Source organism: Nansenia antarctica (assembly GCF_963989245.1).
Source record: "Nansenia antarctica genome assembly, chromosome: 4".
NCBI classification, from domain to species: domain Eukaryota; kingdom Metazoa; phylum Chordata; class Actinopteri; order Argentiniformes; family Microstomatidae; genus Nansenia; species Nansenia antarctica.
Window position 1 is genome coordinate 19,238,159 of NC_137689.1, and position 26,607 is coordinate 19,264,765.

The 26,607-nt window shown below is 45.3% G+C and overlaps 3 protein-coding genes across 3 annotated transcripts in view; all 3 read right to left on the bottom strand.

The window, feature by feature from the left end:
* Nucleotides 1–15,704: 15,704 nt before the first annotated feature.
* LOC308155790 (uncharacterized protein) overlaps nt 15,705–26,607 on the bottom strand; it is a gene marked incomplete at both ends in the record, with an annotated part of 46,040 nt that continues 35,137 nt past the window's right edge. The window contains 3 exons of the mRNA XM_080529163.1: nt 15,705–15,976; nt 16,761–16,867; nt 18,904–18,962. Of these exons, the coding sequence (XP_080385289.1) occupies nt 15,705–15,976; nt 16,761–16,867; nt 18,904–18,962 (438 nt within the window). The remainder of the gene's footprint in view (nt 15,977–16,760; nt 16,868–18,903; nt 18,963–26,607) is intronic.
* pcdh1g32 (protocadherin 1 gamma 32) lies at nt 19,615–22,881 on the bottom strand (the record flags this gene model as incomplete). Its single annotated transcript, XM_080528030.1, has 2 exons — nt 19,615–19,761; nt 20,452–22,881. 2 exons carry the CDS (start codon nt 22,879–22,881, stop codon nt 19,615–19,617), a joined length of 2,577 nt encoding a protein of 858 aa, XP_080384156.1.
* On the bottom strand, nt 23,748–26,243 carry LOC308154812 (protocadherin gamma-C5-like; the record flags this gene model as incomplete). Its single annotated transcript, XM_080528031.1, has 1 exon — nt 23,748–26,243. One exon carries the CDS (start codon nt 26,241–26,243, stop codon nt 23,748–23,750), a length of 2,496 nt encoding a protein of 831 aa, XP_080384157.1.

The window sequence follows — 26,607 nt, forward strand, 5'->3', positions numbered from 1 at the left end:
GTTCTTCAGTGGACTTCCCAGTCACTGGATCTGAATCCAATAGAACACTTTTGAGATGTGGTAGAACAGGATATTCACAGCTTGTAGTACACCTGAAACATCTGCAGGAATTTGCGTGATGCAATCATGTCATCATGGACCAGAATCTCAAAGGAATGTTTCCTACATCTTGTGGAATCAATGCCACAAAGAATTTAAGCTGTTTTGAGAGCAAAAGTAGACCCTACTCAGTATTAGTATACTGTTCCTAATAAAGTGTTTGGTGACTGTATATCCAATACATATATAAAAGGTATGTCCCCGACTTAGCTTGGAGAGGAATTAACTGTGTTAACCCCATGTCTGGGGTCGATGTGTGTCTGTGTTTGGAATAGGAAGCTCCTCAGTCAGAGGGGTAAATGGGGCTCTATCTAAATTGAGCCAGGGCTGTCCCATGACTGTGTGCGGATGTGGAGCAGTAACAATGGGCTTCAGGCCTTCCTATCCCTACCAGTAAAAGGATCTTAAACCAGTTTAATTAAACGCCTTTCCATCCCCTGCAGGACTGACATCTGGCTTGATGGTAATCACCATGAAAGCACAACAGCGCTTCAGTTGGAATAGCCACATATGCTGCACCGCAACAGGACTCATTAAAACCATTAAAACCAGTCCAGATTCCCACACTCCCTCACTTCTGTGTCAGAGCACTGTCCAGTTCCTTTAGAACTTAATACAGCTTACACACAAATACATGGGTAGCTGTCTGATCAAGTCGTGTGTGTGTGTGTGTGTGTGTGTGTGTGTGTGTGTGTGTGTGTGTGTTTGGGGAGCATTTCTCACCAGATCTGACAGTGGAAATGGGTAGTTTTAAACGTTGAGAGAGTTTTTTCTAGCCTTCTCCTTGATGATGTAAGTGAACTATCTTGATTCTGACATCCTTGGACAACTGTTTAGAGCAGGGGTGGGCAATTAATTTTCACAATGGGCCACATGAGAAACCGGGACTATTGTGGATGGCCGGACCAGTAGGCTGAACTTAATTCTGCTCAATATTACTTTTATCGCTTTATAAAAAGCAGTAAATGATATGGTTTTGACTAGCTGCTACTGGTAAGAATACATGTTATCATAAGGCTATGAAAATGTGGAGTATGTCAAATATAGAAGAGCAAGAGGACTCATTTAAACACAGACCTTTATTCTGAAATAAAATTTTTAAGACTTTTATTCAGATTTTTTTTTCAGACTTTTATTCTGAAATAAAAAATCTTCATGAATGAATGAATGAATGGACTTTATTGTCATTGCTACAGTACAGGTACCAAACAACGAAATTTAGGAGGGGTGGCTCCCCTGGTGTTAGGAAAGAAAAAAAAAAAAAACTTTTAGAAAAAGAAAAAATCACAAGAAGGTAAGGAGCTGGTTTACATAAATAAAGGCTATGTACACAATCCACTGTACTATACTGCACAGATAGTCAACTAGGGTTGTCATATTGCACAATAGTATTTTTTCACGTTATTTAAAGTGTCACAGTTTGCAGGCTTGACATGTACATGTTTGTGCCTCAGCACTACACCTGATTTTTTCAGTCCAGCAGCTGCCATACAATCCGTCCAGACTGTCCAGGGCCCAGAACTTAGGTCTTTGCTGTGTTCAGGGCCTGGACGGCCCTGTGGTAGAAGCAGTTCTTCAGTCTGTTTGTCTTAGCGGCCAGGGTCCTGAACCTCCTTTTCGAGGGCAGCCTGGTAAAGTGTACGTGCCCAGGGTGGGTCGGGTCCCTGGAGATCTTTGAGGCCTTCCTGAGACAGCGTGTGTTGTACAGCTCTTCCAGAGAGGGGAGGGGGGCGCCGGTGATCTTCTGTGCTGTTCTCACTACTCTCTGTAGCGCATTTCTCTCCGCTGTTGTGCAGCTGGAGAACCAGTTGCAGATGCCCTAGGTGAGGATGCTCTCCACTGCGCCGCGGTAGAAGGCCACCAGTATCTCCTGCTTGTTGTGTTCCTTCAGTATTATTTCAGACTTTTATTCTGAAATAAAAAAAAATCTGACTTTTATTTCAGACTTTTATTCTGAAATAAAAAAAAATCAGACTTTTATTTGGAAATAGTTTTTAACACCAGACACAACAGCCACCTTCAGCACCAATCACCTTGGTCTGGGCCTTAGTAATCATCTTCGCAAAAGGTAACAAAGAATAATCCAAAAGGGTTCCCAAACTTTTGCACATTGCCATTTTCATTTGTTATTATTTAGAAACTCAGAAAAATTCAAATAAAAACAAACCTTGCTTTAAAATGTGCAGAAAGGTGTCATGTTTAACTTGTATCATGTAGCATTTAGTGTTCAGGTTTGTTTTCAATCACTTGGAGATTAATTGTAACAGAAATTCAAACCAGGGGTGCCCACATTTTTGCACCCCACTGTATGTCTTTTCATGAAATCTTCACAGCGTGGGCATCGGCAATGAATGAGTTAATGATGTCAGCCCCACCCTCTCAGAATCTCCCTGTGACCCACATAATCCAACATGGCTGCCATGATGCTGCAGCAGACAGGGTCAAGGATACACCCAGTGCTGTCACTCCCACAGTTTATTTGTTCATTGTGTGAAGTCATATATTAATTCGCAGATGTATTTTGTAGATTTTCTGAATATAAAAGGTGTTTTGCTATAGTATTTCAGATGATACTCAAAAATACTCAAAAATGATACTAAAATTAATATTGCATGGTATGAAGTTTGTTTGTGTCACTGTGTGTGTTCTGTGGTGTGGCTATTCTCAGTGCATGGCCCAATTTGTGTGTGTGTGTGTGTGTGTGTGTGTGTGTGTGTGTGTGTGTTTCTCTGGGCATTTCTTTGTAGTGATGAGCTTGGCTCTAATCCTGTCTCGCTGAGCTTAGATGAGATCAGCCGGGAGTTTGTGCTTTGTCTGAGAGACACGTGAGTTCTGAGGCAGAGAGAGAGAGAGCAGATGTGGGCCAGACAGGTCATAAGCCAAACTTTATTCACCCAAGTATCATAAAAGTAACTGTTTCTTGCCTACATAACATTCTAATTTATTTATTTCATGATAGATGAGGCGATGATGAATAACCCTGTAAAGAGTTACTATATCCTATACCCTATCCTTTTCCACTTAAGCTTATAGTGCTAGAACAGCTAATATAATAACAACATACTAATGTAACAGTAATGTAATTCACACAGCATGTTGAAACCAAGAAGGAGGCTTTAGACCAGAGTATATCCTGGCTGAAACAAGGTCATTGGCCACACATCCCCTCTTAATAAGAGCCTGGGGTCAGTAGAACCTGTCCGAAGATGTCCTGTTAAGTGCAGCTAGGTTATATATAGACTGTATTCAGATAGGGATGAATACAGCTCTCTAATGGACCCATACCATGTTTCCACTGAGGGACACAGAGAGAGAGGCTGTCGTAGACAAAACTGGCTTCCCATAGAGGACAGGACTGTGAATGCTCACTCTGCCCACAAAATGAAACTGAGCTACATATCCTCAAGCCAACATTATAATGAAATGAGAGAAAAATCTTAGCAGTAAAATGTGTAACTTTGTGCCACATCCTATGGACAGCTAGTGGACCATAAAAGAGAGAGAGAGAGAGAGAGAGAGAGAGAGAGAGAGAGAGAGAGAGAGAGAGAGAGAGAGAGAGAGAGAGAGAGAGAGAGAGAGAGACACACACACACACACACACACACACACACACACACAGAGAGAGGGAGGCAGGCAACCTGGTGTACTTGTAAAATAGAATCAATCAATACAATACAATATATATGTGGTGCAGCTCTGTGATCCTGTCAGTTATAAATCTTTGCTGGGCCGAGTGTGTTCTGTAGGGTTTTTGTGTTGAATTGTGATTAATGAATGGACAAAGTATTGGTGTGTACAGTACAGTATGCACATGAGTGTTTTTCTTGTGCAGGAGGAGCTGACCCTGTTCTCCGTGGCTGGGGATCAGTGAAGTGTGTCATCGTGTCAGTCACCACTCCTCTGTGATGACCATGATTTACCCTGCACTCCATACCTGACCTCGTGTTCCCGTGGCAACACCGCAGGGGATGAGTCGAGGTGGGTCCCAGGTGTCAGGTGCATGCATAAAGCCACAAGAAATGAAATGGTCACACTCTATAAACTGGTCAATTGGAATTTGATAACCCTGAGAGAGAGAGAGAGAGAGAGAGAGAGAGAGATATGGGAGATTGGGTTTTATTGGCTCCATTGTACGGTAGTCCTCAGCATCCTGTCACAGTAAAAAAAAAAAAAGAAAAAAAAAAAAGTGTTATTGTGTCTAAAATATTCTATAGGAACTAAACACAGGTTTCATTTAGCAAGGTTTTAGGCTCTGTGTAATAGGGACTCTTTGTAGCCCTGAGGGAGAACAACGTCAATACTAAGGCTATTGTCTAGTTTTCAAATAACAACATAATTGGCTCTCATTACAGGAATACAGGTCAGAGCTTGATCGGATAGCCACCCATCTGCCCCCACCTCCTCATACACACACACACACACACACACACACACACACACACACACACACACACACACACACACACACACACACACACACACACACACACACACACACACACACACACCAACCCCCCAACCTCGACGCAAACCCTCACATCAACACTGCAATGAGCCAGGAGGCTAAACCTATCAGGGGGAAGGGCTTGGCTCCACTGGTCCCTGATTGGAGGATTGTGTGCTGTGTCTCCAGGTAGAACAAGCTTCCCCTGCGGCACTCATAATCCCCATTTTACCCCCCTGTCTGGCATAATAGCCTCCTTTAGGAGAAGAAGAGAATACAAAATGACACGCCTGGGCCATCAGAGGCTGAGTTGTGGGAGATTGTGACAAAAATGGAGGACACCTACCATATGACCTTGATCAAGGTTTCCCTGACATGATCATCGTTATCATTTCCCTTTAATCATCATCATGAACAAACATTGACCACCGACTATTCCATATCAATGAATATGGGCATATTTTATGTTTTATGTACATTATGTTTAATATTGTAATGAAAGCAGACCAACCTTTGAAATGGTGCAGCCTCTCCCTCTCCTCACGTATCCTGGAGTCTATGTACACACACGGGGCGACGCAATGCTACAAAACGACCATTGGTCATTCATTGTCAATGGAAGATGGCGACTTGACGTGACTTCAGGTGATAATACCCATCGGCCATGTAGTACCTAGTGGTGTAACCAGACAGAATAGTATCCAGGTCGAAATCGCCGGTGACGTTGCTACGTGATAACCAATCAGAGAACGGAGGAAAGGTACGGTCCCTAACGTTTCCTGTATGGTACACAACAACCATGCTTTAATTCCACATCATATTCTAGGTTTCTGTTGTGCTGTTTTGTTGGTGGCAGAATGCTAGCTGGTTCAATTTCACCACAAGTTGTGGCATGTACATTAGCTCATAAGTCAGGACACAACGTAAATGCAACCCATAATGATTGGGAACGAACACATCTCGTGTAAGGACCAGTTAAAACTAGTGGAGTGGAGTGGAAACCATCTCCATCTCCACATGCCAACCTCGGTGGAGTCTTGAGGCGAAATCTCCGTATGTGTGTACACCACTTTATGGTACATGGATGACCTCAGCTTACATGCAGACAGTAATGTCTGTATCTGTCACCTGCTCATCAGTGACTGTAATCTTGTTCATATGCCAGTGATTACACGGTGGCATGTAGGACACACACTGCGTGGAATCACAGGGTCATGCTGATTAATACCAGGGACTAGGGTGACAGCTAATCTTAGCATGCTGCCACTCATCTGTCAACATGACACCTCTATCACGCCTTGGGCCGCTCCTAAGAAAGCATCATACAGTGTACTCCTGAGAACACATTGTACAGTGCACTCAACACCTCAGCACAGCACTATGGCTCCAGACAGAAACTTACCGGTAAACTCCCACAAGTACAGTGTGTAGAATTCAGTAAATACAGGATAATGTGGGCCAGATGCTTTACCTTAATATTAATCTATAACTGTCTAAACATTAGATTTTTTTTATTTGTAATAATAATAATAATAATAAATAGTTGTGGAGCCCCTGTAATGTTAGCTTGTCGACTCATAATGTAAGCAACATATTGGTTTTCGAGATGTGTTGGAGGCAACCATTCTCTAGATATGTAACTTGGTGTAACTCAGTAGAAATATGCATTTACAGTACATGTAGTGTGAGCATGTGTGAATATATCTTTGTGTCTACATGCGTGTTTAATGACTATGTTTTACATCTTTTCTCTCTTTCTCTCCCCCTCACCCTCCTCTCTTTCTCCCTCTAGGATTCCTGCTCTGTCAAATCTGTATATATATTTGTGTGTGTGTGTGTGTGTGTGTGTGTGTGTGCTTGCGTGTGCGCGTGTGCATGTATGCGTGTGTGTGCTTGCGTGTGTGCGTGTGCATGTATGCGTGTGTGTGTGTGTGTGTGCGTGTGCGTGTGCGCATGTGCGCGTATCTGGGGCATTTCTCATGCCTCTCGCTCTGGTTGATGTTATTGATCTGACACTGGCAGGGGTCACAGCGTTGGGTCAGAATATCCCTTCTGCCCTGGAGGCAGTGAGTCTGCTGTACTTGATGATATGCACATCAGTGAGTCTACAGTATCTGCACGCATGGGGCTGGTGTTGGGGCTGTTGCTAGGACTGGGGCTGGGGCTGGGACTGGGGCTGGGGCTGGGACTGGGGCTGGGACTGGGACTGGAGATGGGAGTGGGACTGGGGCTGGGACTGGGACTGGAGATGGGAGTGGGATTTAGGCTGGGGCTGGGGCTGATGAGACAGGGTGGCAATTCAGTTAAGGTAGAGAGGAAAAGGGATGGACCCAAACAAGAACCCATTTCTCCAGTGACTGTGTGGGATTATTTGATGAATGACTGACCTCCTCATCCTCTTAGCCCCTGCCCCCATCCCCACCACACACACCTACATCTGTTCAGTTCAGTTCAGGGAAAACACATGCACACCCAATCTCAAACTCCCAAACAGAATACACAACCTAAAACACAGCTCACGCAATCCACTACTGACAATTGCTGCGTAATGCGAACAAACTTTAACATAAAACAGCATCTTCCTCTTGATATTCCGTACTGTGCAAGGGAGCCTTGGAGAATGTACTCATACATAACCAGATGAAAGACATGTCTGACTGTAAATTCTACATTTGCATAAAATAAAAGGCAAGATATGTTCTCTAGACTAGAAAATATGAAATAAACGATATATTTTTTTTTTCTCACAGTGTGATGTGGTGACCCACTCTCCTGCCTAATGATAGATGCTCTATTCATTGTCTGTGGGAGATTACTGTAGCCTGTGTTACAATCTGCTTGTGGCTCCTTTAAACCCTGACAAATGAAACAGACGCTTTTTGATGTATTAGTTTGATGGATTGTATTAATCTTGATACTTAATCTCCTGCAACCAGGAGCAAAATAAAACAAAGTATGGGCTAGGCTTTGTGTCTCTCTGCAATTGAAATGCTTTGCGGGCCATACTGGGTAGTCAATGGTTCCATTATGAAGTGTGAGAAAGAGAAAGAGTATGTGTATATGTGTTTATAGACACCCCCCTTCCCCCATGTACCCTGTAAATGGTGTATTAGGAAATCAGCAAGCATGACATCTCCTCACTATGTCTGTTGCTATAGTTACCTGCCTCTGACGTGCTTCTGCCTGCTCCCTCACCCCCCACCCAGCTCTGCTTCACGGCGTGTGTGTGTATGTGCAACCTCATGTCCATACACCCGTCCATGATTGTAGGAACACAAACAATGGATGGATCATGGGTGGCTCTTTGTGTGTAGTCTATGTCCATGCCTGTTAATTTGTCTTTGTGTCTGTATGTACAATATGTATGTCTGCGTGTGTATGTGTGTGTTTATGAACGTGAGCGTGTGTGTGTGTGTGTGTGTGTGTGTGTGTGTGTGTGTGTGTGGGTGTGTGTGTGTGTGTGTGTGTGTGTGTGCGTGCGTGCATGCATGCATGTGTGTATGTGTGTATGTGTGTGTGTGTGTGTGTGTGTGTGTGTGCCATAGCAAAAGGGCAGTTGGAGGGCAGACCCACAGAAATAGAGCAGGGCATGATAAAGGGAAGAAAGGGAAAGCAACTGAGTCAAGCAGTAATATTCTTACTGAGTGTGGCTGTTGCAGCATTTTGATGTCTTTCTGCTAGAGAAAGTGAAAAGACTGAAAGACAGCAGGATTATGGAAAGAGAGAGAGAGAGGGAGACAAACTGAGGGGAAAAAAAACAATCCCACACATGGGAATTTGCCTATCCTTGTTCATCTTAGATGAAGAGAGAGGAACTAAATGATTGGGATGTTGGTGAAGTCATTCTTTTAAAAAAGAAAAAAAAGAAAAGAAAAGGAGACTGGTTTTCTACAGGTAGAACTTCCACAACAGGTACTCCGTCCCCCCCCGTCCCCCCGTCCCGTCCCCCTTCCTCAGTGTTCCCTCGCCACATCGCTGAGAACAAAGACAGCACACACATAGACACACAGACAGACACACACACACACACACACACACACACACACACACACACACAGTCTAGGTCATTGATAACAAATCCGAATGTAGGTTGAGGGATGATGGGTTGCCGTGGCAACGGCAGGGAAGGGAGGGAGGGACGGAGGCTATGGGGGAACTGATGCTGGATGAACTAGCCTACATCTTTTTCTCTTTTTTTTCCCTTTCTGCAAATCGACCATTCTCCATAAATATTACATACGGTGAAGCTTTGTTGCAGAGGGATGGAGAGAAATTAAACGAGAGAGAGAGAGAGAGAGAGAGGTGCTGTAGAGGTAGTTAATGAAATAGAGGAATTCCATCCATTCCATGAATAGAAAGCAGAGCGTTAAAAGCAGGGAAGGGTTAACGTGAGGTCTATGGAGTGGGAGGTGGTCTGGGTTACTTTGAGACTGATTATGTGGGCTATGGGCTGGTGGTTCTTTTCTTAGATCTCTCAGTGCCTCATAATTATTTAAGCTATCTCTGCCAAGCTTTCTCTTTCTCTACATTGGTTTGAATCAGAGCTGATGTAACACTAACACCATTATTGTCTCATACTGTATACACAATACACTGCATTGCTGGTTTGTTTTTGTTGACACAAATCAACAATGGGAGGAACTCAGTCTATTCAAATTATAATATAAATTATATTTAATCAAAATACCTTGGTTTCATTATATTGATCACTTTTCACAATGCAACGGTAGATAAAGAGTAGAATGGTGTGGACAGAGAATGTTGTGGACACACACACCCACACATATTTACAGATGATGGTTGTTTATTTTTGTTTGAACTCTAGTCCGGATTCTGTGGGACGATCAATCCTCTGTCTTTCCTCAGCTGGTGGGAGGGCTAAGTCGACAGCCCTCTGTTTCCATGACAACCGCAGCTGCAGTGGGGGTTTTCACGTCCTTGCAGGGAGGGGCTATGTTTTCTGGGTTCTGTGTGACTGGGGCTGGGGCTGTGGATGGGGCTGGGCGGGAAGGGGGGGGGGGGGGGGGGGGACTGGGGTGGAGGAGGGGGAAGGGGAGACTGCGGATGGTCACGCTCTCTCTCTCTCTCTCTCTCTCTCTCTCTCTCTCTCTCTCACCAGATGGAGTCTTTTATTCCACCAGAATAACTCCGTCCGTGGATCCCATTCACCATGAATGACTCCATCACTGCCACCCAGAACAAAGACAAACAGCAGCACCGTGTCAACAGACCGTGCTGCTACTCCAGGACAGCTCAGACCCCAGTGTCCCTGCCTCTCTAATGTGACAGACCCCCGGGGTTCTGTGTGTGAACATGTGTCAGCGCATTGCTCTGCTGTTTACCTTTACTCTTGGCGACCCGTGTCTCTCTCAGGCTATGCAAAACATCTGTGTATGAAGCCTCATTTATCAGTCATCGTATTGTGCATTGTATTTATTGTGTTTATTGGTGAACGTGAGGATAATATGTGTGACTTAGACATTGATAATTTTGTTTCCTGGGGACAGATGCACTTTGATGCGGTTGTAATAAAGTAGTATCCAATGGAGCTTATTGGTTCTGGAATGATGACCTGACCCAGTGAAGCCTTTGGTCAGCTGGCCTTTGTTGGGGGTAATGACCAGTGGAAATGGAATAGTTGACCTTCTCTAAAGAGGATGACCAATGACCAATGACACGAGACGATGGCGTCTGAAGAGGACATCTGCCATCTGCGAGTTTTAAGGGTGTTGGGGTGGAGACATTACCGAGCTGTTGCCAAGGACTACAGGCAGTGACCAATAAAGTCACACGTCTTTGTTGACAAAAGCAGTTGAAGTCTGCCTGGTAACAGACTTCTTGGCACACTCCTGGTATTGGAAGAAGGGGGAGGGCTGTGATAGAGAGGTGGACCATGAATGTCATTCTGAATGGAACATCCTCATTGACTAATTGCCATATGGAAATTCGTTACCATCCAAAGCAAAACAAGTGTTTGGTTCATAACACTGGATTGTGCAGCATTGCACATCTCAATCAATGGCTGGGTATTGTGAGGCTTACTATAGACTGTGATAGAATACACAGTTCATGTACAGGAATTATATTCATGAGTGTTACTTCTTACTATTTAGAATAGATGAAGACTATCTAGCCATAGTTTTTAAGTATACATCGTATAGCTACATACTCATATATGAGCAACAAGGCCTACTGACATTGGCTGGAGTATGTAACATTCACACCATACCAAACTTCTTAGATACATATACTAGTAGTGTGTAGTTGTTGGGAACTTATATGTATCTGAGAAGTTTGGTGTGGTGTGAGTGTTACATACTACAGCAAATCGGTGGTGGAAGTTTGTATGTTGCTGCTCATGTGTGAGTGTACACATGTAATTCATCTGGCATACATGTTAATGCAGGGTGTCAAGAACTCTCTTGACAGCGTCTAAGATTGGCTGATTAAAGGGCCTGACAGTGTATAAATGGAGAGCTTAGGGCTGCAGCAGCTGCTGGGCTCTAAGAGCTGTCTGTCTGATCTGATCCTTTAATGCAGTCCAGTCTCTCCTCTGCTCTCAGTAAGGTGCTTAGGAAGAGCAGGGATCGGGCCTGAGAGAGGGTGAAGCCCCCGGGCAGCAGTCCACTCACTGAGGCCCTGACACGCCTCCCCTGCACCTTCTCACTGACGACTCATGTTAAAGCTGCTTCAGGGTCGGATCCTCAGCTCAGAGGGACCCAGCAGAAACGGGAACACCTGGGAGACTGTTTACTGTATAAAAACATACTTATTGTACATACTGTGGTCACAATAATTGCTTGTATGTGTTTAACAACAAGCTCACCGTCTTTCTGTCCTACTTACTTTCTCTTTCTTCCTCCTAATGGTCTTACTTACAGTCTTGGCCTTTGTAATCCACAGGTGTATCTTGTAACTTCACCCTCCCGTGTTGGTGTGGGTGGAACCCTCAGTCCTTCCAACAACCCCCTCCAGCCCTCTAATGGGCGGAACAGGGCTTAATGGGGTTATATGGAGACCAGGATGAAAGAGTTTATGTGGAAACAGCAGTGTCCTGCTGTTTGATATTGTGGCCCTGTGGTGTTTATGGTGAGACTGTGAAGGAGAAAGGAGGAGAGAGTATCAGAATCAGAGATAGAGGGACTGCTCCTGTACACATGTTGGACATTTAAATAACACACGTCCTTTTATTCTGTCTCCCTTCTCCCAAAAGCATTTTACTTGCAAATCCTTTAACCTTTGTAATTTAAAAAAATATAATTATACATTTTAAAATAATAATCTTCAATTGTGTTCGTTCTCCAAGTCAATTTATTCTGATGTCATTCAGTCTATTATGTGATCGTTTTCCCCATCCCCCTTTGTTCCTGGCATCATGAGCTGCTGAAGGTATGGTGATCTGCATCATCAAATTCCACAGTCTTTCTCTCATCACCTTGGCAACCGCTGCAGCACTGCTATAATTCTAGTGTGTCAGGTGGCAGCCATTTTGCGCCTGCAGTAAGAGAGCCAAGATCACTTGTGTGCAGCTCTGCCGATCTGATTTCAGAAAATGGAGGAATATTATTTTCTTCAAGGTACTGAATATTGATAATTATTTATTTGTAGCATTATCACTCAATTCACTGTAATAAAGTTAGAATAAACATTGTTTGCTGAAAGGACATGACTTTTACTCTGTCATCATTTACAATCATTGTCTGTTGAATGACTTCTTTTTGTGACTAATCATGATATAAACATAAAGATCTATGAGGTTCTACTCTGTATACTCTACGACCGACATGCCTGCTTTACTATACTGTGCATATCTAACTCTAACATGTCTCAATGACAATAACTTAATAGGACACCTGTGTATGATGTGGTAATATCAATGCTCACTAACGTGGCTTCATTATCAGCCTATGAGAGGTGTTGATACCCCCACCACCACCACATTTCTTTGGTAGGGTTGGTTTTGTTATGTCAGTCCCAGTGACTCAGTGATTGTAGTTTTGCCACTGCAGCATTTCCTGTTGCTATATTTAGAAAGGCCAGGGTTATTGTGGGACCTGAAGTGAGATGCTTGCATTCTCTGCTGTTGTAGACCGCACTCTACTCCCTATGGAGGTTTGTTGTTTATGCTTAGTGATTCCCATTGCTTCATGTCTTTCAAAAGCCATTTTTTTTGTTTTTTAAATAAAAATAAAAACTAATACAACATGGATGGATGGTCAAACTATTTCGCCTGCCGGTCATGTCCCTGTCCTCTGTATAAGGGCTATAAATGGCTTTGTCTGAGAGAAGAGGGACTTTATGTCCTACTTATTAAATCTCTGCAGAGCCCTGTTCCAGGTCCCTCTGACGTCTTTCTGCCTTTGCATATCCCCGTTTGTGACATGTGGGCTGAAAAATGGGTCAGCTCTGATTCAGAGCGGTATGGATTTAAAGAGCCCACAATATTGCTGATCTAAGAGGAACCAGGAGTTTTCTGAGCAGAATAGGGAAAAAGGACCCATAACCATCATTCAGCCTGCAGTAGAGCCACACACACATACACACACACACACACACACACACACACACGTCATTCTATTGTCAATATAGTATGAGGTAGTGGCAGAGATGCTGTATTGATGTATTGATGTATGCTGTTGGCAAGCTATCGTATCAAACGTAACAGTATGTGTGAGGTTCAGAAGGCTATAAAAGGAAGCTTTGTGTGAGGTTTAGAATCCGATTGCGGAGGGAGTGTGTGCATTCAGAATGCAGCGGAGGAGGAGACAGGATGGTTGCAGGATTAGGAGTCTCCTCATCATCTGAGGCGGAACTGCCTGGAACAAAGGGTGGATGACTCACAGCGGAGCCATGGCTTCAGTTCAGTCACGTCCAACAGACAGGCCCAACATGGACACTGCCGTTAGTTTGGATAGTCCCCTCCCTCCAGCCTCCACACTGAGCAGCTTCGTCAGTCAAACACCACCTCCACCATCAAGGACCAGTCCATACACAGCGACCCACATGATTTCAGAAGAAATTTTATTTTGAAATGTCAGTGTTCAGAGAGTAAACATAAACAAATAAACAGCAATATAAATATTAGCATAAAAAATACGAGAGTGTAACAGGGAGAAGCGCTAAGCAATTTAATACGAAAGATATTACACTAGAATATAGAGGATTATTCCAGCAGCAGACACACATAGATATATAGATATATATTTATATTCATATGAGCAAGGGTGGCATTCCAGTAGCATAAACAATTGATTAAAACCACAAACACAGGAAAAGGGTCAGGTTGATGGACTCACACTTCAAAGACATATTAGTGTTGTGTGTTACTCTTCTGAGTGAAAAACATAATAGGGATAGAGAGAAAACACAAAAATATGCACAACAAATTTCACAAGTCTCTAGCTACGACTGTCTTTTGAAAGATTTTGTTTTATGTACAGCTTGGTTAAGTCAGTGAGTTCAACACTTAGTCACTACACCACTACACGTAATCTGAAGACTTTCTTTTTCTTTTTTTCCATTTCCTTTTCTTTTTTTTTTTATCTGAAAAATATTCAAAACATTCCAGTAATAGCCAGATCTGCGGCTGTTGTGAGAGAGATCTCGGTCTCTCTCCTGTTTGTACAGACTGGTTATGTGTCCTATTTACATTGAGGGCAGAGTATCAGTGCATTTGGGACTTTGGCAGGGTAAGGGACGAGCTGAAGACATTCTGTGAGCCCCAGACTGCTGGCAGGAGGAGGGGAAAGGGGCTGGTCTCTGTCCTTGGTCCTGATATGGCCCTGAACGCCACAATGAGACCCCTACAAGCTCCTGCAAGGTACCCAATCAGATGGACATCCTACAGTGGCTGTAATGCAAATGTATTTGGATCAGGTTCTCTTTAGGGGAACTGATGCCAGTACATTTAGAGGTCATAGAGAGAGAGAGAGAGCTGGCACCATGGCACCCAGGACAGAGACAGCCAACCCTTTCCCCTCCTTAAGCCCTTTACCACATATCCAAAACCTCCGGAAGTGGTCACAGGGCTTCGCTGTGAGCCTCTCAAGTGGGCTGAGAGACGCTTATAGTGCAGAGCCAATAACACTGGGCCAGCCCGGCATAACGCTGATACAACGTTACAACAACGCTGATACCATATACACAATGCTGGTCCTAAGTTGATAAAAAACACTGATCCATCAGAAACTGATCCATAAATTACGCTGATGTTATTTGAACAGATTTATCCTTAATGCTGCTCCACAGGATGATGGGACATTGTTAAATTGTGGCCTAAGTGATGTAAATAACCACTGAACCATGCCTATGCAGAATTTCCAAAAAAGCAGCTGAAAATACTTTGATGGCCACCGTTTAGAGTAACATAAAATCAGCATCAGTACTCAAGTCTACTCTTAAGCGTACTATTCAGACAGCTAAAATTAACCTTACAGGCTTTTTAAAAAATGTCAATGTTACACTATGCATTCTCTTTTAACATTAACATTGATTGTGACGAAGTTGAGCTAGCCTCTTCCTTCAGATGCGTTTTGAGAGCATTGCTCATCTTCAGTGGTTCTTCATGTTTAAGGATGATTCATGCAACATGTCTTGTCTACTTCATTCCTTAAAGAGCTAAAGCAGGTTCTCTAAAGAAAGCTAACACAAAAGCAAATGTAATTCATGTCACCATAAGAAGCGGGCGACTACTTTGCGTTTTTAAGGAAACATCAATCATTTCGATCAGAGCATCAGTATTTGTTTTTCTTTTGTTGTCTTTTTTTTTTCTTTATCGTGTATTACAGAGCTAGGTCCCTGGTATGGACCCCCGTCTCTGAAACACATCAGGATCCAAAACACAGCTATTCTAGTCTTTTCTCTATGATTGCCCAATACATAAACATAAACCAATCACCTCTACCCTAAGGTTGCTATGGTGACTGTGGAGCAAAATGTCAAGTGAATACCCATTACAAACATGTGTAACATGGCAGATGCTCACTACATCCAAAACACTGGGACAATCAGATTGTAATGGCGTAAGAAAAAAAAACTAAAATCAAGGCTTCGATATTTGGGGACGGGGATGGGGATGGGGACGGGGACGCGAGGGACTCTATATCATGAGGCGGTCTTGGTTTCCGTGGCGACGGGCTTGGAGTATTTTTTTTGGCTCTGCTTACTTCTTATCCTTCTTGGTGGACTTCTTCTTAGTGCCGGGGGTCTGGGCGGCCTTGGGGACATCCACCTGGGGCATGGCCTGAGGGGGGGTCAGGGCCTGTTGCTGCTGCTGCTGCTGCTGCTGCTGCTGTTGCATCATCTGCTGCTGGGGGTGGGCCGTCAGGGTGGCAGTGCTGCCGGGGATGTAGACGTTCTGGCGGTAGTCGGGCACGTGCTGCATGGGGAACTGGGCGTTGTAGCGAGGCCCCAGGGTCGCGGTCGCCTCGCTCACTCCTGAGAGGGAGAGGAGAGGCAAGGGAGGGAGAAAGAAGCGAAGGGAGGAAAGGAAAGAAAGAGAGAGGCAGGAGAGAGAGAGAGAGAGAGAGGGGGTTATAGGATTATAGCTTGGTGTGTCTGCGCTGTGTAGAAGAGGAGGGCTCGTTACTCAGAGGGTCATTGCTCCACTGCATTGCAGCTCCAGCTCAGCACTCTGCTCTACGCCCCCCCCCCCCCCCCCCCTCCCCCACACTCACAGAGCCTCTGCTCCCTCACGCAGACACTCCGGATGTAAACACCACATTCAAATCACCATCAGAAACATCCTGATACCACTAGCATTTTCCATGAGACGCTCAAATGATACACTCCTAGGGTGAGAGAGGGTAGTGAGAGGCTGCAGCTGTGTAGCATTGCAACAAAGAGCCCTGTGTTCTGTCGGCTTCTTTGTTGGTTTTCTCCTGCAGAGAGACCGACACACTGTGCTTTATAGGGTGGCAATGACACCCTCTCTAACTCTGTAGGTCCCCATGTAGGCATCCAACGGAAGGATGGTGTATACACTCAGAATCTAGTGTGGTATATAGGTTCTAGAACAGGGCTCTCTGTGTGTGTGTGTGTGTGTGTGTGTGTGTGTGAGTGTGTGTACCCAACGGCAGAGACGTTGTAATCCTCAGAGAACACATTAAAGCCAGAATGCATAAACAGATGCATGCTTGCATCTCTCTCTCTGACTGTGTCTGTCTCTCTCTCTCTCTCTCTTAGCTATTGTGAGAGGTAACATTGTAGGCAGACTCACCGTTAGCGGCAGCCATCAGAGCCTGGAGTTGTTCGGCATCGGTGGGGGGGTTGGGCCAGGGTCCTGTTCCAGCTACTGCACCTGCCTCCTCAGGACGGGGGCCAGCTCTGAGGAGAAGAGGAGGGTGATCAGTATAACACACACACACACACACACACACACACACACACACAAACACACTAACCATCTCCCTCAACCACTGTCTCTTTCTCATAAACACACACACACCCACACACACACCCACACACACACACACACACACACACACACACACACACTCAATCTGTTCCTTTCTCTCTCATAAAGACACACACCAGTGGGCACACTCCTCCCATCACATTTGTCAGAATGGCGATACACAGCTTCCAGCTACCATTTTGTATAAGCTCCCTTAGCATCACAGAGAAAATGGAGACTGGGAGAAGACATTAGAGCAGGCAGTGCTTTAAATTAAATAAGGTAGCACACACACACATACACACACACACACACACACACACACACACACACACACACAAAGGACAGATTGACTGAGCTGTTCAGATAATACGTATATGCGTAAGTCTTGTACCCATGCTGTGTGGAATCCGTGGGAGGGAATGTGAGAGACAGAAAAAGAGGGGGATGGGGCGAGAGGAGCAGGATCGAATATGTGTTTGTTTTGATGATTCTAGTACAGTAGAACATGGTCCAATAATACACAATCAATGTTCTTCTTCATCGTTAAAATTGATTTCTGAATGCATGATCGGAGAGATCTGATCACACACACACACACACGCACGTGCACATGCACGCGCACGCACACGCACAGACAAAAGACAGAAATGACCACCACAGCTATATCTTCACTACGTATAAAAGGACAGACTACACACTTCAGCAAAGCCTACAAACCTTTTTTATTAAACAAAAACCACACAGACTACGGAACAGTGCTGAGCTAAGCACATCTACAGAACACACAACCTCCACAAAGCCTCGAGACTCATTTCAAATACAGATCTGCGCCGCGAGAGCATGTACACAGATCATCACACACTCCTAATACACACATCGACAGCCAGAAGCAAGGCTTGACTACACACACGTACAGCTCTACCAAGCAAGCCTACACAAGCCCGGGTCAGACAGCACATTTGGTTTTTTTAGAGAGCAGGTGGGCACTTTGCACACACAGCCTGCTCTACCTACTCCACTCTACCTCGCCTTCCCGTACGGCGTCCATCTCTGTTGGGTGCTGGTGTGGTACCTGTACGTACTGAAACACAGGGGACAGAGAGTTCTGACCATCACACGCACACACACCCACACCCACACACACCTCTCATTCCTTCAGTCAGCCCAGATGCTTGACAAACAGAGGTCCATCAAAGGGTCCATGCTCAGTTTCTATCAAAGGAATTGAAGCTCTGGAATAGTCTTACTAGCTCAACTTTTGGACTTCCAGATTATCTGATATGACTATATGATGACTAGCCGATTTCACTCACTGTTTATGATACATGGCCAGCCATCTAGGCCGTGTGTAACTGGCCAATAACTCAAACTCTACTCAACCATTCCTCACTGTAGTAGAGCTCTCTCCAAACCCTGTTTTAAATATCAATTATTCTATCTTCTGAATCCACAACATGCACACAGTACAGAACCATTACCATCTAAAACAACTTTTACTAACCCTATACTCACAGCACTATACCAAAAGCATAGGGTTGGCCTTACCCATAGGCTTGTTTACCTCTTCTAACACACATCCAGCAGCCATCATGGCTGATGGTTGGTTTCCACTCTAAGTACACTGACAACTACAGCAATCATTACAGTCTAAAGCATTGCAACTCTGAGAACTATTGTATAACAATCATCAGTTTACCCAGAATTCGGACGCTCTGAAGGGCTGTAGATGTTGGATCTGAACGTGGAGTAGTGGGGAGCCATGCACTGTCTGTTCAAACACACACCTGCCTTAGTCTGTGTATCTTTCAATGGGATTACAGTTATAGACATCCCCACACAGAAATGATTATGTCATATTGTGGTAGTAAAAACGCAAGTGTGTGTGTGTGTGTGTGTGTGTGTGTGTGTGTGTGTGTGTGTCTATAAAACTGCATATACGTATTCACATGAAATCAAGACTTACCCACTGGGTCCAGGTCTCTGATTCTGGGAAAGGCGCCAGTCATTGTTGGGTAGTTTTTGCTGGGGAGAGAGAGGAGAGAGATGCAGTTAGAATATGTAGTGAGAGACACACACAGGCTGTCCCTTGGGAGATCCCATAAGGAGGCGAGTCTTCTTGAGTCTTCAGCCGTGGAAGCCATTTTGTCCTTCAGTGGGTCACGAAGCAATAAAACCTCACAGGGCCATTGGGAAGAAGCAGCAGAGAGAGAAAGAGAGAGAGAGAGAATGAAAGAGAGTGATAAACAGTGACGGAGGGGGAGTGAGAGAGTGTGTGTGAAGCAGTGCAGGAGTGTGTGTGTGTGAATTATTGAACAAGCTACTCTTGTCACGGACGTGCTCCAGAAATGAACATCTCATCCTCTCACGTTACAGGTCATGGAGACTGTTCAGAGCCAATCTGAATAAGTTATTACATCGTTAACGACAGCCTCCTACCTATATTGACCAAGGTGCTCAAGCAATATCTGATCTGGGTCATGATGTCACATTCAGTCTAATTCAGCGCCACAGCCAAAGCCATCCACACACGTATTAGATCGGCTGTACCACTGCCACAGTGCTTCCTGACAGAGAGTCCATCAGTGGGGCAGTAATCTGCAGCCCTGCTCCACTGATCCTCTAAACCCCAGGCGGGATTACACAGAGCACTGCCACAGCAGCAGCCGAGTGGAGCTCAGGCCAGCAGACACACTGAGCCACCCGGCCAGGACTTACACTGAACTTCTCTCTGGGAAGGACTCTGGACACTGGACCGGCCCAGTGTATAGGGATGTATGACGACAAAGCAGTTATGAGTCATGGGAGACGTTATTCCTTCATGCTTATGAGAAACATGAAGGAGTAGCAGAGTTATATAGCAGAGTACAGAAATACAGTATTATGCTCACTGATACACAGCACGTTAAACAGGCCTGGCTCCTTCTACCCCAGTAAACACAGCACCGTTTCTAGACACTCTTGCATTCTTGGCAGGTAGGTCAAAAACAGGCAGTCATTCTCACATAAGTCCAGTCATTACTGAGAGTCTGAGACCAAACCCACCTACATATCCCACATCCTACATCCCAGTCATGTCTCTCGCCCTCCCCTTCTCACTGAGGGGGAACACACGTCGAGCGGAATAGCTGCCACTGTTTTGTGAGAGTAAATCCAGCACAGTGTTCTCCTGGCAGTCATTTGAAATATTCAGCCACCTCCAGACAGACGAGGAGATACACTGCTGTGATGTCAGAACAAACACAAACAAAACCCTCTGAATTTTCCTGAATGGTTGAACACACACACACACACACACTCACACTCACACACACACACACACACACACACACACACACACAGACACAGACACAGACACAGACACAGACACAGACACAGACACAGACACAGACACAGACACAGACACACACACACACACACACACACACACACACACACACACACAGTCATATTTAAGCCAGTCTTTGTCTCATTGCCATTATTTAACGTGTGTACAGGTCAGGAAAGCCCTCACCTCATTGGCTGATTTGGTAACGTGTTTGTTGGAGAGAGTCACACTCAGAGTGTTCTGGTTCACCACAGGAGACTTAACAAACACAAAGTCCCTCACACTGCTGGAGAGGGTGGGGTAGCACGGCCTGTAGGTGCGTGTGTGTGGATCTTGACTCCCACCCACCACCTCCACGTAGCGGAGCGGCCCGTCCTTGTTGAGCTGCAGATGGATGTCCTTATGAGAGCCTAGGTGGAGGGCCTGTGTGGGGCGCAGACCCAAACAAATCAGGTAGCCTCTGTACCTAAGCCAGCGCACCGCCATGGCAACAGTCGCCAGGAAACACACAGCGGTGACGCAGGCCAGAGATCCAATCAGGGCAAGGGTGAGGTCAGACGAGCCCTGACCTCGTCTAGAAGGAGGCGCCCTGAGCTGGAAGGAGGTGTCCACACCCGTCTCAGACACAGTGATGTTCACTGACACACTGGTGGAGAGAGACGGTTTCCCATTATCCTGCACCAGCACCGTGATAGTGAACGAAGCATCCTCTTCCTCGAACCTACGGGCCGTACGCACCTCCCCCGTGTGGGCCCCGACCTGGAAGAGCCCCGCATCCCTCCCAGAGAGGCTGTAGGACAGCCAGGCATTGTGGCCACTGTCTGGGTCCACACACACCACCCTCTTCACCAGGTGCCCTATGCCGGCCGAGCGGGGCACAGACAGCTGAAGTACACCGTCTGGGGGCAGGGCGGGATAGACCACGTTCGGGGGGTGGTCGTTCTCATCGATCACAAACACGTGCACGGTCACATTGGAGCTCCGCACCGGTGTCCCCCCATCCCTCACCTGCACCTCCACCGGGAACATGTTCATCTGCTCATAGTCCAGGGCGCGCATGGCATAGAGGTTCCCATTCTCAGAGTTTATGTACACAAAAGAGGACACGGGAGTGCCACGCACCTCACTTTCCAGGATGGAGTAGGAGAGGCGGGTGTTCTGGCCTAAGTCCTGGTCGGATGCAGACACAGTCAGAATGAGAGCGCCGGGGCCATTGTTCTCAGCTATATCAACAGAGTAGGAGGACTGAGAAAAGAGGGGGGCATTGTCATTTACATCTGAAAGACGGACCACAAAGGAGTGTTGTGCAGAGCGGGGAGGAGAGCCAGAGTCTGTGGCTGTCACTGTGATGGTGTATTCAGACACAACTTCTCTGTCCAAAGGCCCTTCTGTCACCAGAGTATAGTGCTCCTCAAAGGGGGATATTAACTTAAATGGCAACCCAGGGGGGATGTGGATATTTATCTCCCCGTTTTTGCCAGCGTCCTTGTCCCGAATGCTGATCAGGGCTATAACAGTGCCTGATTCCACGTCCTCCTGGACTACTTGGGAAAATGAGTCTATGCTTATCTTTGGGCTGTTGTCATTCACGTCAATTATTTTTACTTTAATGTGGCAGGAGCCCTCCAAAGCAGGGGTCCCTCTGTCCCTGGCTTGCACAGTGATGTCATAAATGTCAGCCATTTCATAATCCATCTCCGCTTTAACTCTGATTTCACCGGTAAGGGGATCCAGAGTAAAAAGTTTAAGAACCCTTTCTGAAGTGTATTTACTGAAGATATAGGATATCTCTCCATTAAGATCATTATCAGCATCAGATGCATTGAGTTTTGTCACCAAGGTGCCCGGTGGAGAGTTTTCTAACAAACTAACTGTTTTTAATGGCTGGTCAAAAACAGGGGCATTGTCATTGACGTCCATGACATGAATGAGAACCAAAGTAGTCCCTGATTTCTCCGGCTGCCCACCGTCTACAGCGGTAAGTAATAGGTGAAACACTGACTGTTTTTCTCTGTCCAGCGGTTTGTCCAACAATAATTCAGGGAATTTGTTGCCATCACTTTTAGATTGAACTTTCAATATAAAGCAGTCATTGGGACTGAAGATGTACGTGCGCAGTGAATTGATATCTATATCTGGATCATGCGCGCTGTCCAAACGAAATCTAGTACCTGGTGCGGCCGCCTCGGATACTTCAAGAGAGATATTTCTACTTGGAAACATAGGCGAATTGTCATTTACATCCACAATCTCCACAGCAACACGGTGTAATTCCATGGGGTTATGAAGAACAAGTTGAACACTAAGAGAACATGTCAAACTAAGTCCGCAAAGACTTTCTCTGTCCAAAGTTTGTTTGTTGACCATGACTCCGCTCGCGGTCACGTCAAAGTATTTGGCATAAGACTCCGACACCACTCGTGGGTTTCTCTTTACTATAGATGATGGGTCGAGACCCAAGGCTTTCGCGATGTCTCCGACATATGCCCCGGGTTGTAATTCTTCTAATACGGCATAAGAAAGTTCAACGGAAAGTGATGTCTTGCAAAGACCGGAGAGAAAAAGCCACAACAGTGGCAATCGTACGGCCCCTCTCGCTTTTTCCCGAAATCCCATTGTTCGTCCGCGGGGAGATGACAATTAAGTTACTATTTCCCCATTCAACCATAAGGCTTCGGTTTCCACGGAACCTATAGTTATTATGTCATGGTAATGCTAAACATTCTCATATTTGAACAAAAGTAGGCTACTGAGGAGAAGGTTCTCAGTCTGGCCTAGCGCGTAAAGTTCCTCATACTGAGTTTCAACTTTGTTGTGAGAGGAGGTGGCTGTCGTCTAACAAAGAGAGGCAAAACTCTCCAATCATGGGACAATACAAGCAGTTTCTTTTCATGGTGCCACATCTGCTACACACGCGCACACATGCTCTCTCTCTCTCTCTCTCTCTCTCTCTCTCTCTCTCTCTCACACACACTCACACTCACTCACACTCACTCACACACTCACACACACACACACACACACACACACACACACACACACACACACACACACACACACACACACACACACACAGCACCTGTTAAGGATTTTTATTTCATTTTTCTGAGGAAAAAAAAACGAACGAGAAAGAAAAACACCTCTATAAACAGTTTTGCAAGCTTTGATTGTCTTTTGTCACCTAAAAAGTTCTTGGTAAAACTGCAACCATTAAAAGCTCTGTTGTCCACTTGTTTACGATATCCTTTACTAGAGCAAAAAACAACGACATGAAAAATGCAATATGAAACACGATTGATACAGGCTTTTAAAAGGCTACGCTCTTTGAGACGAGTGGCGTTAAAGAGTACGGTACTAGGAACTATCAACTGTCATTCCACAACAAACACAAGCACAATGTTTAGAATAAGTCATCGACAATATGTGTTGACATTAAATCAAATCAAAACAAAACCGGCCTTGGCTTAATTTGCTGACTGAGATCATTTTAGCACTATATCGTTTTTTCTCACCTGCTGACTCTCGAATGTCCACGCGCTGTCAGGTAAGGATGAGTCAAGCACGTTTATCATCTCTTTAAAGTCAGTGGTGCTGCTGGGCTTAACAAGGGTGAAATCACTGAACTCTGAGACTGGAGAGAGACACGACCTGAAGGACTGGCTCTGAGACAACATGTCCCCTCCCAGGACCTCCACATACTTAATAGGCCCGTCAGTGTTGAGCTGGATCTGAAGGTTTCTGTTGGGATTCTTGTATCCGTCAGAGTCGCCCCGTCTGATGCAGCAACTCGAGTTGCTCCTTGTGTTTCTAACGCACTTCACCACTAAGATCAGAAACGTCAACAAAGACAACACGGAGACTGAGGCCAGAGAGATGATCAAATAAAACGTGATGTTACTGTTTTTGTTGTTGGGCTCTGCTGTCTTTTGACGGAAGTCAGATATCGGCTCGTTGAGCCTGTCCTCTACCAGTATGTTGACAGTCACTGTGGTGGACTGGGCCGGCTCCCCGTTGTCCTTTATCTCTATAAGCAGCCTCTGAGAGGGGTCATCCTGCTCTGAAACAGCGCGTTTAGTCCTGACCTCCCCTGTGTAGAGATTCACACTGAACAGAGACATGTCTGTGGCCTCCGCCAGCCTGTAGGAAATCCAGGCGTTATGGCCCGAGTCAGCGTCCACTGCTGTTACCTTTGTGACCAGGTGGCCTGGTTTAGCGGACCGGGGCATATTCTGATGGGAGACGGAGCCCATGATAGCGGAGGGGTAAATAACAGCGGGGACATTATCGTTCTGGTCCAGGATAAAAACATGAACCGTAGCATTGCTGCTCAGTGAAGGAGAGCCGTGGTCCTTTGCCTGAACCTGGATCTGAAACACCTTCAGTTTCTCATAATCAAACGAGTGCATGCTGTAGATGCTGCCGTTATCTGAGTTTATGTAAATATAGGAGGAGATAGACACGTCTTGTACTTTAGAGTCTAGTAGAGAATAGGAGATCTTAGCATTTTCTCCAAAATCTCCGTCTGCTGCGGACACGGAACAGATAATAGAACCAGGGGTGTTATTCTCTGTGACGTAAACATGATATGTTGTGTCTGGAAACGTAGGTGAATTATCATTTACATCCAGAATATGGACTAGAATCGTTTTTTTGCTGCTCAGAGGAGGGGAGCCCCCATCAGTAGCTGTAATCGATATGCTGTACTCTGGGAACGTTTCACGGTCCAAACCTCCATTGGTGATTAATGCGTAATGATTGGAAAAAGATGGTTTCAGTGTGAATGGATAACCAGGTGGCATTTTCAGTGTCACCTTTCCATTGTCACCCGAGTCTAGGTCCCTTGCGCTGATTAATGCGACTACAGTCCCTTTTGGTGCGTCCTCGCGCACTGGGCTTGGTTTAGAAGTGAGACTAATTTCCGGAGGGTTGTCATTCACGTCTATGACATCAATCTGAACGTTGCACTGTCCTTCCATATCTGGAACACCTTTGTCTTTAGCAATGATCTCGACACTGTATGAGGGAGTGCTCTCATAATCCAGAGCCCCTGTTAAAAACATTTCTCCGGTTTTTGGATCAATGTCAAACAAAGCCATTACAGACGGTGCAGTATGGTCACCTAAGGAGTATTCTATATCCCCATTTGGCCCGTCGTCCAAATCGTTTGCCTCAACCTTTAGGAAAGACGCCCCCTGTGGTGTGTTTTCGTTTAGAGACACCTTGTATTCAGAATTTTCAAATACAGGGTTGTTATCGTTGATATCTAAGACAACAATTATAATCTGTGAAGTCCCAGATCTAACTGGAGAGCCACCGTCCAATGCAGTTAAGAGCAACCGATGCGTGTCCGTATTCTCCCTGTCCAGTGATTTTTCCAGCACCAACTCAGGAACCTTTTTACCATCAGCAGCATTTTTAATTTTCAACCTGAAATGTTCATTTTTGCTAAGAGTATACGTTTTTAAAGAATTAATTCCAACGTCAGGATCCTGCGCGCTCTCCAAAGAAAATCGCATACCCGGGGCGGTAGATTCAGCTATTTTCAATGTGCGCTCAATTAATTTAAAATGTGGAGCATTGTCATTTATGTCTTGAATCTCAACTTCCACCCTATGCAGCTGAAGAGGATTCTCAATAATTACTTCTAGTGGCAAGAGACAACTGACGCTTTGTCCGCACAGGCTCTCCCTGTCGATTCTATCGCTGACAACCAGTTCACCTTTAGCTAAATCCACGCTGAAATACTGTTTACCACCCACAGAGGCTATCCGCAAGTCCCGAGTCGAAATCTCCGCTACATCCAAACTCAGATCTTTCGCTATATTTCCAACGACGGATCCCACGTTCAATTCCTCTGGAACGGTGTAACGAATCTGCGCTCCTGTTGTATTCCAAGACAACAAGAAATATAGGAGCCAGACCACCTGCCCTCCCCAATCACCGAGGCACGTCCCCTCTTTCAATTTCAATTTCTTCATTCTCTTATAATCCGATAAAACAACGCGTGAAAAACATCTTTATATCCATAGCCTATTTGCTATTATCAACTCTCCGCTTCAGCTATATTCAAATCCATTTCGAATCAGTGAAATGCGAGCACAGCACCATCTCTGCTCTACATTGTAAGGGTTATGGTGCTATCACTGGGGGAGGGACTAGATCTCTTTCTACAGTGCTGCATGCTATTGGGGAACAGAGCACCACCGTCTACACCAATTGACAAATGAGGACACTTTTTAAAGTCACCAACACTTTTCACGACGGGAGTCAGCGCAAACATTAAAAACAAATCAGAGCATTTCCTCAATACATTCTCTAATATATCACAACGAGTTAACTGAT